The sequence below is a fragment of the Chelmon rostratus genome, chromosome 21 (genome assembly GCF_017976325.1).
Source record: "Chelmon rostratus isolate fCheRos1 chromosome 21, fCheRos1.pri, whole genome shotgun sequence".
NCBI lineage: Eukaryota > Metazoa > Chordata > Actinopteri > Chaetodontiformes > Chaetodontidae > Chelmon > Chelmon rostratus.
The window spans coordinates 19,399,884-19,415,792 of NC_055678.1; the positions used below are offsets into that span (position 1 = coordinate 19,399,884).

The 15,909-nt window shown below is 42.3% G+C and overlaps 1 protein-coding gene across 1 annotated transcript in view; it reads right to left on the bottom strand.

Annotated features, from left to right (window-relative positions):
• The window catches only part of llgl2 (LLGL scribble cell polarity complex component 2), a 28,806-nt gene that overhangs the window by 10,423 nt on the left and 2,474 nt on the right, over window positions 1–15,909 (bottom strand). Inside the window, exons 2-10 of the mRNA XM_041962627.1 lie at window positions 6,841–6,960; window positions 5,484–5,581; window positions 3,488–3,569; window positions 3,188–3,303; window positions 2,451–2,609; window positions 1,174–1,336; window positions 928–1,060; window positions 785–839; window positions 424–578 (exon numbers count right to left, since the gene is read on the bottom strand). Of these exons, the coding sequence (XP_041818561.1) occupies window positions 424–578; window positions 785–839; window positions 928–1,060; window positions 1,174–1,336; window positions 2,451–2,609; window positions 3,188–3,303; window positions 3,488–3,569; window positions 5,484–5,581; window positions 6,841–6,915 (1,036 nt within the window). The 5' untranslated portion in view covers window positions 6,916–6,960. The remainder of the gene's footprint in view (window positions 1–423; window positions 579–784; window positions 840–927; window positions 1,061–1,173; window positions 1,337–2,450; window positions 2,610–3,187; window positions 3,304–3,487; window positions 3,570–5,483; window positions 5,582–6,840; window positions 6,961–15,909) is intronic.

Here is a 15,909-nt window from a genome sequence, read left to right on the forward strand (position 1 = left end):
CCAGGTTTACTAGATGCAAATGGGGTTAAGAAGTCACCTTTCACCAGGAGAAAGATAACTGGAGAAACACGTCATCTCTGATCTCCTGCCCAGATTAGTGTAAGTGTCTTTTGTTTAGATTACACATATTGCAGATTACAAATCAGATTACTACAGAAAGTGAAAGGGTAATATTTATAGAAAACCAGTTTTAAAAACAAGTTTTAAAAACAAGAACAAATACATGAAGAGCTGAATTGGACTTCTTTGGAAATATCTTGCTATTGTTCAACCTACATAAATCTACAAAATCAGAGTCTAAGCAACTTTGTTTGGGATGGATATCGACAATCAGCTTTTCAAGACTGACAAAACAGCTTCCTTTCTGCAAACATGAGTGCGTCTACCATACATCAGTTGCTTGTGAGGGTGTGTGTTCCCTGCCTGTGTGCTGAGGTCCATCTCTGATGACGAAGAAGTCAATGATCCTGGAGGTGAAGTCCAGAGCCACGTGAGTTTTACTGTGGATCACTGTGATACAGTGTCTGTCCCCGTAGCTGGCCCTAGGCATGCCACCACTGAATAGCAGGAATGGAGGCCTACACACACACACAGACACAGACACACACACGTTGAAGTTCAGTTCAGTTTACCCACAGATCAATGTGTAACAATGGGTCATGTCACACATCTGGGAAGTAAAGTTAAATATTATAACGGTCAGAATGTTCCAACCACTTTCACTGAGAGAGGACAAGCGACAGACGTTACAAATGAATCTCACTGGTGGAAAAAGTGAACTCACCCTTCTGCTGTAGGTAGCTGAACTATTTTAGAAATGGCCTTGCAGGGGAAATGTCCTGTAGCGATAAACACAAGTCATCATCAGCCTCCAGAAAAACCCACGTCATGCCTGACAGTAAAGACAAATGTGCCGCTGTTCCTCACCGTAAGGAATGTCTGATTTCTCCTCCTCGTCACTCACGTCCTCTCCACCCACCATCCATCGACAGTAACTTCCGTCACTGTGTGAACTGAGAATGTAGCCTCCGTCCTCTGTCCACCACACACTCTCCAGTTGCTATGGTTATACAATGTTACATGGGAAATATAAAGGGCATAAATCAACATTTAGATTATCCAGTGCTGGCTTTTATTCTGTTCAGGCCTAACATTAAGTTACAGAGCTGTTACCTGTGTGGCAGGGATGTGCTGGAGGGCATGATGTTTCTCCAGATCCCAGATAACCATGAGACCTCGTCCGTAGCCAATAACGACCTGGTTTGGGTTTACTGGGTTCTCCTGTAAGGCCTCTACGTGTTCCAGATTCCTGCGGCCGATGTAGTCGTCCGGTACACTGGAAGAGACAGAAGAGTGAGGACAAACACAAGAGAGGAAAAAGAATGAGTGAGAATGAGCAAGAGAGACAACAGAACTATCAACCTCATCAATCTGTAGGGACTGAGAAGCATCAAGAAGGATCAATACACATTTATGTTGTTTATAACCAGTCCATTTGAAATACAGGAAACTGTGTATTTCCAAAAGGGGAAAACAAACATGGTGGGACCCTGCTACAAAACGCAAAGCTACTGAGTATTAATGTAAGTTTGTGTTGATTTTCAAGCTCATGTACTTGTGTTGAGTGCATCTGGTAGTAAATCCCTGACCTGCAAGTCAAATAATTTAAACCCAGGGCCACAACATTTACCTGAACAAACTGTGAAAAGTCTAAACATCTCACCGTTAACTGGAATCTGCAGGCAGTTTTTGCCTTGTACAATAGAGGCACAGCTTCAGATTTACAAACAGGAGAGCTCACATCCCAGTCTTGGGAAATCAGGTGCTCTCACGCTGCCACCAAGGTTGGATTAATAAGGGTCTCAATTCTCACTGGCCTTTGATGCCAAAAGCACATGTTCAACATTGTTAAGAGCTTGGCCACTATTTCCACTAGAGAGAGTGTCTGCACTCTCGCCGGCTGCCATGTGAGCCATAATAGCTCTAATTTTCAACTAAATTGAACTTAGACTCCAAATACGCTTTTGTGTGCCTCTGAATTCCAGTTATGTAACTCTACTGTCTGATCCTACCAGGACTCTGGTAAAAAATTAACATAAATAAATAAAAACATATATAAGTAATAAGGCAGATAATATCACTAGGTTTTATTGTAATTGTTTATTTTCCAGGTCAGTCTGTAGGATCCTAGTTAGCTGCTTTGTAGGATTAACAGGAAACTTTGCCAATTTCCAACCAGTATCATTACAATGTGGGTAACATATGCAAAAAAAACAATGCTGAACTTCTGCATCGTCCATTTGTTGGCTCAAACAGACAAAAATCTTTAGCCAAAACCAAGCAGCACCCAACTTGCAGTACACCACCCACCAGCAGGAGGGTTGTTGCTGAAGGTTTTCTAACTTTTTTCTTAACAATGTGCAGTGCATTGGTGTGTTGTAGTTGCAGACCTGCTGGCGACTTGATCGAGACTGATGTTTCTCTCTTCCAGCTCTCTGAAGCCCGGGACTTCAACAATGAAGACGTGTCCTCCTTCTGTCCCCAGCAGCAGCAGCTCCCCTAAGGAGTGAGCCAGCACTGCTGTCACTCTGGTCACACTCGGAGGGGCACTGAGGTGGAGAAGAGGAGGGAGGTGAGATCACTGGGCAGAATGATGGGCAGCTACTCTTTGTTTAAAGTTGGGCTGCAACTAACGACCATTTTCACTATCGATGAATCTGATCAAATCCTCACATTTAAGAAGCTGAACCAGGGGAATTGGTCTTTGATAATTGTTTCTTGAGAAATGGGTTAATACACAGTGCCTTGATGGATTTGCCTTTTCAAACAAATAATTCCAAGAACTGAGGAGCTCTAGGAAGTGAATCACATACCAGAAAGATCCATGCTTATTCACTACACTAATACAAGCAACAAGCAATGTTAGCTGAAGAAGCTATTCCAGGCTGGAGGCTTGGATAGGTCAGCTCCTTTTTGATAGCTGCTGAGTGATTGGACAGTACAACCTTAGGCTCAGGGACTTTTAGAGGGGGAGGAAGTAAAGCCCAGAAACCCCAACTGGAACAATTACATTTTGGTTGAAGTATTGCTAAAACTCTCAAGTTCCTATAAAGATTTCTTGACAACTACCTGCTCTGGAAAAATGTCAAGAAAGGGAAATGTGTTCTGGTGTGTCTGTGTGTTTTACCCAGGTGGTCCGGTGAGAGTGAAACGTCCTATCTCCAGAAGTTCAGAGAGTCCCTTGTGGGCTCTTAAAGTCCACATGTGCAGACTGTTGTCATCCAGCAGAGTAACCAGTTCAACCTAAACATAAGCCACAATAAATCAATATTGTCCACAAGCCTATTAAAAGTCACAAAATGCCTTTCCTAATGACTGGCAGAGAATACTGATCCATACAGAAGACAATCTGCTCTGTGACAAACAAGTCAGGCTACTTTAAAAGGCTGAAATGCTGATGGGAGTGTTGTCAGTGTTCTGACTGTACCTGGTGGGGGAGGAAGTGCACCTGTGTGACGGCAGCATTCTCATCATGTAGACCCATGAACTCCACACCTGGAGCTCCATACCTGACCACTGGTCAAGGACGGACGGGATTTGTGATAGACACAGTACATTTAGACATACAAGCATCAAGTGATAAACGCACCAGGAGCCTGTATCTCAAAGCAGATTCGCTTTTTTCACCAATATTGGTGATCCTGGATAACTGGTATCATTAATCAGGTTACCAGCTGGCTTAGTTAACTCAGGTTTTCCGATCCAGCCATGAGAACGTTCACTTCAAAGAGGCAGAGTTCTTGATTACAAGGCAATCACATGTATTGTCATCAGAACCATTAGGAGCACTGTGAGATAATGTGGCACAAGAAGAAACTGTGACACATTTAGTGACAGCAAAGCACTTCGTAAAAATACTTTTAATTCAACTCATTCACTGTTGTAATAAACCTTGTCTAATGCACATCTGGTAGACAGATGCATAGAAATAGAAACATGGACGAAAAGGCTGAACTCCTGCATACTGTGAGCACTGAGTCTATAAGAGACACAACACAGTCATAGACCTTCACCAGGCAACTTACGATACACAGTTCTGCCAGTGGTTTCACACTATTGCACTGATCTACAGGTGGCTGTACTGCAGACATGTGCCAACAAAGGCAGTAACGAGGGTTGCTAGCAAAAAAACATGGATGTAACACGCCAGGTTTAAAATACCTAAAAAAAATTGACTTGAATTGAAACAGCTGACTCAAGGAAACACACAATGCATTGTGAGCAACTCTCAATGTAAATATCAATATTGTTTGTTAAGACAGTAAAAGTATACCGTGTCAGGACCTCTGGCGGGAGTAAAAGAAACTTAGTTAAACTAATATACAACTACTGTCACCATTCATTAGACTGTCACTTCCCAGAGTGGACACATGGTCATTTATGGGTTTGTTTCTTCTATAATCTCTCACATCATTATGGGAAGCAAGCGATTTTGCTGATTTATAAAAATGCCTCTGCTGCTCTTTGTCACTTTTCACTGCTTTTGTCCATTTCAGGATCATAAAGAAATGATGACTAACTTTTTCCAGCGGCAGGACTGACAACTGACAAACTCACTATTTGAAAGGGCCATTTTACACACAACTTATTAACATTTAATGGCAGTATCAACACAGTCTGGTAACACATGGGTTTGAGAAGGAGACTGGCTGATCCTATGAACTGAACATATTCATGCAGCATAGGTTACCATGGTGATTTACCTCAGTTAAAAGTGAGGTATCTTCATGATGCCAGAAAACCTGAGTTAAACCTAAAGCTAGCTGGATAACCTGCTCATGCAATTAAGTGAGCAGCCCCCACTCTGCTCAAGTGTCAATGAGCAAACCAGTGAAGCAGCTCCAAGGCTGCTGCAGTGTATCTGACCCTGACCTCACTGTGCAGAAACAACAATGTCCCTTATAGAGAGTGATTCAAGTGTGACATTATCAAATGATTAGTGTGCTGCAGAAAAACAACAGAAGCCGCTCTGTTCTTTGACTTCGCCTGAAGCATCCTGCTCTTTGACTCATAATATTCATTCACAGATTTCCCTTTATCTGCACCCTCTTGCTGTTCTATCCCTGAACAATCTGCTGCATTGTATGACTGGATTATGCTACTGAGAGAAGGTATCGGGGTTATCAAAACCAGTGTGTGTCTCTGTGTCAGTGGGGAGAGTGTACCGGCTGGCTCCGCTGCCCCGTCAATGAGCAGAATTGTGCGAAAGGCTGTGGCGACACAAACTCCGCCGTCTGACAATACCAGGCGGCGTTGAGCAACAGCGTGGGAAAATGAAATACCTCAACCAGGTGCCCATGTGAACTGCAGACGAGGGTTTAGCCGCGTCACAGCCGTTCATTAGCACCGCCTGCCTCAAGTTCAAACATGACGCTCAGATTCCTCTCTGACGACTATTTACACACAGGCACAGCGAAGGATACAGTTTGATGGCACCGGAGCGGGTGCCGATGGCCAGCAGCTGCAGGGAGGGACTGTAGCTCAGGGCGCTGGGCTGGTGGGGGAATCCATGCTCCACTGTCTGAGGAGGAGACAGAGGACAGACAGGGGGAGGGTGAGACCGAGCTGTGACAGCAGAGACAATGACAGGATAGGATAGAGACAAGAGGCTGCAGTAAAAACACCCTGCAGATAACAGCAGGTGGACAAGAAACAGGAAGGATGACAACACTGAAACATGAATCCTGTTGCCTCAAACCCACCCTGTCCTGATTTTCAGGAGGACTTTGTCTGGGTAAATGCTTAATAATCAATCAGGATAAATGTAAACATCTCAGAATAAAACTGCTCATTTCAACAGAAGTTTCATTCCATTTGAAAGAGCTGGTTAAATTCCTCTACACTCCATTCAGTTTTTATTCCTCTTTACTCATATAACTAATATTAAATTACAGTAAGACTGATCCTTTTTTTGGGATATGCATCGTACACTCTCCTGGATTCTCCAGGGACCGGATGTGTGAAATTCTGTGTGTGTGCCTGTGTACATCAATACGTCTGTATGATACACCTGTCTTTATACCAGTTAATAAAGAGAACAGAACAACTACTGTACATGGCCCTCCAACAAGGCAAGAGATGCTCTAAACTAACAACAGCAGTGACATCACAGCCGTCGTCAACAAAGTCAGAGTGGTAATCAATCATTTAGCTTATAGCACTTAAAACAATAAAGGCTAAAATAAAAGGTTAATGCCCCAAAATCCACACACAGCTAGCAAAATTATATTATAGAATTGCCCTCAGCTTGCACTTAAAAATAGTGTGCACACTTGGTCTGAAGTATGTGTCAGCTGCATGCATCATCTATTATTATGATTAGCATGTTTTAGTTTTCTTTTTTTGTTTTAGAAATATTAGTTTATGTGCGGGAAATAATGTATGCATGTTTGTTATGGATACATCTGACCCCTGGACTCAGCGGTAATAGCATGAATCAGTTTCTGCTGTAAACCCGTATCTTGCTGAACACCCACAGCAGCCCCATCCTTGTCCAGGACAGGATCTGGTTTTGCATATTAGAGAAGCTGTCCCTTTTTTGATTTGTGAGTGTAGAGCGTATAAACAGGGTACACGATGACAGACCGGTAGCGTAACAAGCCATCAACACCAGGTAACAATTGGCCACATGCAGAGAAATGGCTCAGGAAAAGTATGCTAACATCAGGAAACAGTTCGTCTTTTTAAGCACATTTTAATATTCAACATTTAACACGATGATTTTTGCCTTCGGTTAATTTCCTGTCATGTCGCTCAGCTGTTGTGTCGGGGCTCACTTGCCTTGTTGAACTGGAAGAGTTCCTGTTTGAGTCGATCTCTCTGGGACTCCTGGCCATGTCGCCTGAACCTCTTCATCTCGTCTCAGCACCACCGTGGAGCCTGCGGGCCCACTGACGCACGCTGCAGGGAGGACGGACAGGAGGGGAAGAAAGAACAGCGTTAAACTAGTAATCCACAAGTTCAGTGTTTACATTGTTTTTGTCTCAGTATGTGCACGTTATCATCATGTTTTCACATCGTAAAAACAAGTCGTTTTCCTGGAAGATGTTGGCTGATTGTGAATTCACATTCTTGCCTTGGTCAATTTCTCCCTAAAACACCATAAAACACCAGGAATGGGCTGATCTTACAGTGAGTTGAGATTCATTTCATACAAAAAAATCAATACAAATGACTCCACCCACTATAATGCCTTCAATTTGCTTGACCATCAGCCAAAAAACTAAAGACCAGTAATTTACTGTTGCACGACAAAAGCAGCAAAGGCTCACATTTCAGAAGCTTTTATCAGAAGATCTGGCATTTTTGCTGAAAAACAACAATTAGTTGATTATCAAACTGAAAAAGCTGCTGATTAAATCCATAACTAATGCAGCACATAAGAGCCGCACCTTATTGTAACTTTTTAAAGTCTCTGCTCAGCCATTGTTAGCAAAGTGAAACGGCAAAGGCAATGCTAATGACCATGTTCAATTTACATCAGAGTGTAGGACTAGGCTCTGAGCGTTGGTACAACCTGGGACAGACCTGTCTGTGAATGTGTGCCGCCTCAGCATTACCAAGAGTTATTGGAATGTGGGATCACAGCCTAGAATCTATGGAGCCTCAGGTAGCTCACTGTTCTCTCCAACAAGACCGATGAGAGAAAGGAATTCCACTGGCAGCTTCATTCCATGTCATCAATGAACGAACATAAACACACACACACACACACACACACACACACACACACACACACACACACACACACACACACACACACACACACACACACACACACACACACACACACACACACACACACACACACACACACACACACACAATCACACAAAGATCAGGGCCAGAGGTCAGTCAGGGCAAAGCTAAGAAACAATTGTTCCACATGCTCATGGTGAGGAGCACACAGCAGCTGATGACACCTGTCACACATACAGGCGGTTTCCATAGACGCCACTTCAGAGAAAAGACGACAAGAAAGGAAAGGGGGAGAAGAAAGACAACAAATCGAAAATAATATCATCCTTGCATTCTCTCTTCAAGTAACAACAGGAAATTACTGACTGAGCGTTGCAAAGACAACTTGTGGTTAACTGATGGGCTCGACTTTATACAGAGAGACTGACTCACTAAGCTCCGTCACGTGAGGGAAAGGTTCAGCCACAGAGCAGCAAACAGGCCCTCAGCGCCCCGGCTCCTTCACTCACTGACACTCAGCAGCTCGGTGCACAATATGTCAGACAGACGGACAGGAAAACTCATAGCTGCAGTCAGACATATGAGCCACGGTGTCACAAGTCCGTGACAAAGGCCTGGACCGTGAGTCACAGTTTTCCATCTAAACCAGCTCATTTGCTTCGGTCCAAATCGAGACATACGCAGTTCTAGTATTACCCTCATATCAGCAGCGCTGCCTTGAGTCACTGCTGGGCTGCGTCACATATTTCCAACTCCAGCTTCCCCAAAGAAAAAGTCAACACTCCTCTGATACAGCAGGCTGTACTGGGCTCAGCAGTAACTGGGCTCAAACTCTTTGCTCACACTGACAAATAGTTCTAACTTCATCTTTGTTGCACCACTCTTGACTATAAGTGGTACTGAGCATTTTTACGTAGCAACGATATTTTCGCCTCATACAACACATTTACATCAGTGTGCATGCGTAGTTGTCTTTTTGGGTTTACTGATATGAATGTACACCATGCTTACCTTGGATTACAGTTTAATGTTTAATTTTTACCACAACAACAATGACTTTTTGAAAACTCTGGAGATCTTCCAGTGTCCTGGAAGATTTCACTGTCTCACACAAATGGAAACAAATTCCGGTCAAATAATATATAATAAGAAAATATCTGTGCTTATGGACATTATCTTCCAGTGCCTCTGTGGTCGAGTCGGTAAAAAACTGATGGAGCCAACGATTGACTGCAGCCGGCAGCCGCAAAACAGGCTGCAAAGTAAACCTACTGGGCCGTTGCACGCAGTCAAGAGTGCGTCTGCTCTAAGTGTTTGCTTTTGCCACTGACAGGCTCAGATTGCTGTGTCTGAAAACACGATGGAAAAGATCCCTACAGAGATAGACGTTTTTGCTAAAGAGCGAGATCCTTTTTGTTTAACCTGAAACAGCTGCTATGTTGCTCACGCCAAAGCCACCAGACTCCATTCACAGGAACGGTAATTTTATCATCGCAAAACACACTTCACTCAGGCTCGACAGAAACCAAATCTTCTTGGTTCATCGTTTCACCGTTCCAACAATCACCACCAACTCTGGTTCGGTCGAAATAAACTCTCAATTCACCGAAATCGGGAGAGGAGAGAGAGGAAGGGTGGACATCAGAGAAGCAGCAGGGGAAACAGCGCGTAACTCAGGAATTATTTTCACCGGACTGGAGAGACTTACATATGCCCGACTTCAGTGGTCAGAGCCAGCTTGTCTGCCCTGGTTAACTTGACTTTGAGCTCATCCCTCTTTGTTTGTCAGTGTGTTTATTCACAGTAGCTCTCGATGGCATGACGGATTCGGGCTCATGGTACCAAATTATTGCTTTGAGTCCCTCGCTGTCTACCACTCTGATTGGCAGCATATGGGTCTCAATCATATGGCAGCAAATGGGTGATGGTCTCTGGAGTTTTGGACCATTTGGTCACTGCCACAGAAAGATTAGGTAACTGCTTCAGTATGATAAGGTAGTCTGACATTCATTGACTGCAGTTAGTATAAAATCTTAAACATGCATTTTAGATTTATTAAGACCTTCACACTCTTAGTAGTAGAAGAAAGATTGAAAATATCTTTAAATAGTTATGATTATCTTGTTTGACATCAATAGTGCTGGTTATTCAACCTCAATACTTTTTTTGGTACAGACAGAGCTTTAAATGCTTGTTCAGATTCAAACACTCACCTATTATTAATTCAGATATTTCCAGATTTGCACACTTTTGCCAATTGTAGGGCCTATTTCATTCTAGACAAATTTATTGTATAGCTGCTGCTTGTATTTAGACCTCATGCAACATTTGGTATCTTTTGTTAATCCCTAAAAAAATCATTTTCTTTTTCAAGAGGGAACAAATTTGTGTAAATAGTGTCTGAACCGCCTTTGATTGGGGTCTTGCATGAAATCTATTGAGTCACAGCTCAGTGTTACTAGGACACACGGTGTCCAACTGACTGACATTAGTTAGCATTACTTGATAGCATTAGCAGTGATTACATTACTCTGGGATGCTAATCATGAAGCAATGTACTGATGTACAGTGTATCAGTCAGTCCTTCAGTTTCGAATCAGTACTGTAGTATAGGGCTGCAACTAACGATTACCTTCATTATCGATTAATTGCCTTCGACTATTTTGATGGTCGGTCGATCAATTTACTTTTAATCAACTGATCAATTAATTGTTGGAGCTCCACAATAGCTTAGCTGTTGGTATTTAAAAAATAAAATACTGGAGCAGAAATCCATGCAGAAAATAATATGAAATATAAATATGAGAATTTTGACTGAACTTGCACAAAATTTAAAACAAACATCAAAGAAATATATAATTATTTCTTAGCAAAAGTTAATTTCAGATGGACTTTAACACTAGCGTACACTTCAGAACTGTTGCTAACAACACTTGCTGTCAGCTGGCAAAAATATTCAGCCATAATTTAGCCAATTACAACTCTCACTGATGACATAAACACAGCTGGCGGTTCATCGTTGCAGCAGGTTGCAAGCTTGTAGTCCTTATAGACACAGTGTGTGTGTGTGTGTGTGTGTGTGTGTGTGTGTGTGTGTGTGTGAGTGAGAGAGAGAGAGTGAGAGAGAAGGTCTCAGGAGAAGCAGCGGAGCAGAAAGACGGAGCTCAGGGCCGTAAGTTCTGCAGACAAAGGCAGGGTGGGAGGTCTGCTTCACACACACAATGGCTTCTAAGGGCTACGAGAGGAATCTGCTGATGGAAAACCAGAGTAGGACTAGAACCCTCACACACACACACACACAAACGTAAACAATGCAGCAAACAGCCGGTATGGAAATTTTGGGTTCCTCCTGTAAACCAGCCACTAAGTCATGCTACATGTCAGGTGTGAGTTTCTCTCTGCAGTCTTCAGACATCCTAATCCCACAGTTGTTTCTCTCTGACCAGATTAATTGTGGCCTTTCAAGTAATGTGACAGACATTAGAGCAGAAATTACCCACTCATTAAATGCACTCAAGTGTTATTTCTACACCAGCTACTTATCAAGGGCCATGGCTGGGAATGAACATCACAATTATGTGAACTGCAGTGATGTTTAAGGCTGTCAGTTCAGACTGTTAGATTAACCTGCTCCCCCTCAACATCGTGTACAGTCTGGCTGTGGCCTAGAGGAAACCACCGAATATTCAACAAGCCCAGCTAACAAGGCAACAATTTAGCAGTTTTACATGACGTAGACTAGAGCAGCTGATTACCGTGCAACAATTTGTATGGAGGAGGTACCTTTTTTTATCCGCTACATGTACTTTCAGAGGGCAGAGCATTAGCAGCAAGGGAGGAAGTTGCATAAACTTAAGACTAGTCTTGGCTTTAGACTGGTCTTAAAGAGTCAGGTAAGTCAAATTAAGCCTGTCTGCCAAGTCAAGCAGCCGTAACTGCAAACACTTAATTTATCAATATTGGAAAATGAAATTTGACTGACCACTACATCTTAACAAAGATGATGCTTTGCAAAAACAAGTACCCTAAACAGTACTTTGCTTTAATAAAGTCATTTTCTAGCTGGTGCTCAGTGTTTTTTTTAAAGGTTTCATCTAAGCCTACCTTAGATTTAAACATAGATAAATAAATAAATCTCAAATAATGGTAGATTCATTCGTGGGGTTTCTCAGGCTTCACATGCGCGCACACACACACACACATACAGGTGAATTTGCATTGTAAAGACTGTGGACACGGTTGTTTTTGTGACAGGGAAGTACCTGTTAGTTTCAGGTTAATCGGGATAACAATGGCAGGTCAGAAGTGAGCGACACAGAAACACAGCAGATCAGACCAGTTTCCACTGCACAGTGACGTGGCCTACTTCCGCTCTCACATATGGCTATCCCCAGGAATTTCACTTGGCAGAAGAAGAGCAATGAACTTCGACAGTAACTGACAGTGAATGTGTTTCGTCACATTGGTTTCATTGTTTGATCTACAGTGAGCTCACCTCTCTACAGATAAGGTTGCATACAGTATTTACCTATGATAGGCTTATTGACTCTTCTCACAAAGTCACATTCAGCAGGACAGTCTGCCCTTAAATGTGTTGTCTGTGCTGTTCAATACACTATCCCCAATGTCCTTCATTTAAAATGTGTTGACTCTCAGTTAGCAGGGTGCCATTTGTTATCTTTTCTCAGTTCAGTGATGTCATCAAATTCCCAGCATATCAAGCCATCTGAGAAGGGAGTCAATGGAGGAAAAAAAAATGTGCATAAACATGCCTGGACACGACATGAACAACCTCAAGAGAAGGCGGCTGGACCGGCAAAGCTGCTACATGCACTGCATCTCTCAACGACATAGTAGCTAGCCTGGTGCCTCAGAGTTAGAATGAATGGACAGGAAATGCCTGGAATCCAAAATATTCTACTTATGGACTTATGCAATCAGCAGCTATGTCAGCACTTGCTGCAAGACAGGGGGGAAAAAAAAGTGGAAAGACAATCAGCCCCTCCCTGGCTGACATCTGATCAAGTCGTAAACTTTCAAGTACAGACACTCACATTCATGGTGTCAAAAAATGCAGCTATAAAGTAAACCATATTCAGACAGGTGGAGCAGAACCTGTTTGGCAGCTGCTGTTAGACTGTACAGCCTGAGAGAACTGGCTCGCACACATGGTCTGATCACAGAAAAACACCTCCTGCTCCCTCCCCACCTCTCTCTCACACTCAGACACACTCAGACAGTTGATGAGGCACCAAACGAAACTGAAAATGTACGGCCTGACACCTCGCTGTGATCTTGAGCTGGACATCACCGAGCTATTCCTGGTTGTGGCGATGGAAACGAGTCCTCTCAAGTCGGCCCTGGACGGTGCGCTGCTGGTTGGGGTGTGACGGTATCAGGTCAGTGCAGTGAGAGGGGGAATCTGATACCATCAGGTGTCATGCTTACACTTAACCCGAACCAAGCACTGGTGAATACCATGAAATAGAAAGCGTTTTCCTGTGTATTTAGATGAAGATGAAGACAGAGCAGGAGGAATGTGTCATAACCAAAACAGCAAACATCTACAGAGATGCTTCCTTCCACTGACAAAACAAAATGAGATCTTGTCAGTTTTGGGTGTGGCTGGCAGGATATCATGTCTCCCACCAACTCACTCCCTCCTTCCTGTAATCAGAACCAGGGAGACACAGAGGAGGAGGGGGGGGGGGGTGATCAGGAGCACAACATTTACACAAGTCAAGCTCAGATAGTCACTGGCAGCGGAGAGTCATTAGGCTGGTTTGACCTGAGCCTAACTGCTATTCACTCTTTTAATCTCATGAGAGGGAGTTAACAAAGAGAAATTAATGGTGGCCACCTTGCTCACTTTCTACGTTGCCTTTACCAAAACATTTCCACGTAGGAAAAATAAAGCCTATTTCAAGGGTGTTGTATTTAATGCATCAAAGCAAACTGGCTTCATTAACCAAAAGCGGATTCCATCACACGTTGCCCCGTTAGCCTAGAGGTTCTCATTCTACCACACCGAGAACACCGAATTCAGTTCTCAAATTCAACACTTTCAAGTTCCTTTCCTAACACGCCATGCTGATTCACTGACGAATATTTATCAGTAACTTTTCAAAATCTACTCTTCACATTGGCATTAATTAGATCCACAGCACTTGTTTAAAAAGAAAATAGGTCACTTAAAGCTGGTTCACCTGTTACTCCCATTATTTCATTCTTCCACAACGGTGGTGAAGAACACTGCGAGCAAATGCCAGCAGTTGAGTTTTCATTAAAATGAAATTATGACTGGTGTGTTAACTGCATGCCGAATTAATCAGAGCACAATAGGGCCAAACTGCGTCCCAAGTTACTTTATGACCGGCTGTTGACAAGCAATGTATTATTTAAAAGGCTATTACATAAATGCAGTCTGGCACAGTGTTGACTTCACATAAAACACACCAGGACTACATCACAACACTTCACTCGTAACAGCGAGGGCACAGCAGCATCACCAGTCTGTTCTAACCTGTTTAATATTCTCTGGTCTAGCTCATCTTAAAACACAGACTCCACCAGCACCTTAGCATGTCATTCACAACTGAGCCTGTCTTCAACTGCTAAAAACAACTGTGGAGGGGCTCAGTCCTCCCACTGGTCGAACAGAGAGCAGAGAGAAGGAGGGATGCTAGCACTAACATAAATGATGGCAAAACAGAAAACACACAGTGAAGACTCTCACGCCGAGTTCAAATGAAATGAGTGCACATAAATTAGGTAAACAACAAACAAAATCATTTGGTTCTTGGGGGTAGGGGCATTGGGAGAAGACAATGGTAGGGGGATAAACTGTGTCTCAATGTATCAGTGTTTGAAGTGATGGGATTATTGAAAACACAATGGTCCAAAACATTTAGCCGTTCTTGTGAATATTGCTGTCTTTTCTCATTAAAATACATGCATAAGCACCAGACATCTGCCCATAACTTCAGTGTGTCCCCCAAAATATATATTCAGTCACATTTTGAATGTGGGGAAAATAAATCTGCACACCAAACCACTTCTGCCTTTAGGCTCTGCATTTCCAAAACTCATACTCAGCTGTCTTGTAGAAATAATACAACTTTATTAATTTTGAACCTATTTATGCACTTGCAACAGACGTTTGTGTATTTCTTACTGCTGCCCCACTTATTTTTCACAATACATTGCCCAAAGTCAATGTACAGGTTAGAAACACCTTTCAGTATAATAAAATTCAATGCAACAATACAGCAACAAGGCTACAAGGCCCCAGAGTGCCATCAATACCTCTCTAACACAGACAACTAAAATTTAATCTGGGAATCTTCACAGAATTCAACGGAAGATTGTTGTAATGGACATTATTAGACTCATTACACAGATTAGATTAATTGTATTTTAACTTCAGTTTCATTTTATTTAAAGTGCACATCACTCAGGGATTCTTTGTCTGCTCTTCAAGTCAGTAAAAACAACACTTCAAGCAAATGAAGCAATAATGCAAAAATATTTTATTATTCTAACAGATGTGTAAAATTTTTATTTGGCTACTCTGGTGTAATTTCCTTATTTGCCAGGGCCAAACCACTCATTTCATTTGGTTCAAGCAGCTACAGCGCTAAGCTGTGAACAGCAGTATTAGATGTCAACAGTCAGATAATTAAAAAAATGTCATACGTGATTTACCAGCCCCTTGCTATTATTACCACGGCTGTTATGAATAGATATAACACCGCTATTGAATATCATGATTTACCAGCACTCTTCTATTATTACCATACCTGTTAGGAATAGATACAACACCACTCTTGAACATCATGATTAAATTTAAACTCTGAGTTTAGAAGTAATATCATAAAAAATACAAAATGAAAAGAAAAAAAACAGAAATTTGCATGCTTAGAATAATCATACAAACCATATATAATGTAGTCTACAAATACAGGCTGTCAATCAGTTTATCGTTTGGTCTATAAATTGTGAAGATAAAGAATTGGTTTTGCATTGTTTTTTTTGTGAGAGATGTTAAGCTTCCAATTCATTTGGACATTGGGAACCACAAACACAAAGTGTAAGTGTGCTCTGTTTGATGTCTGATGTTGTAAGCCCTTGGATTCCTTTCGGTCAAACATT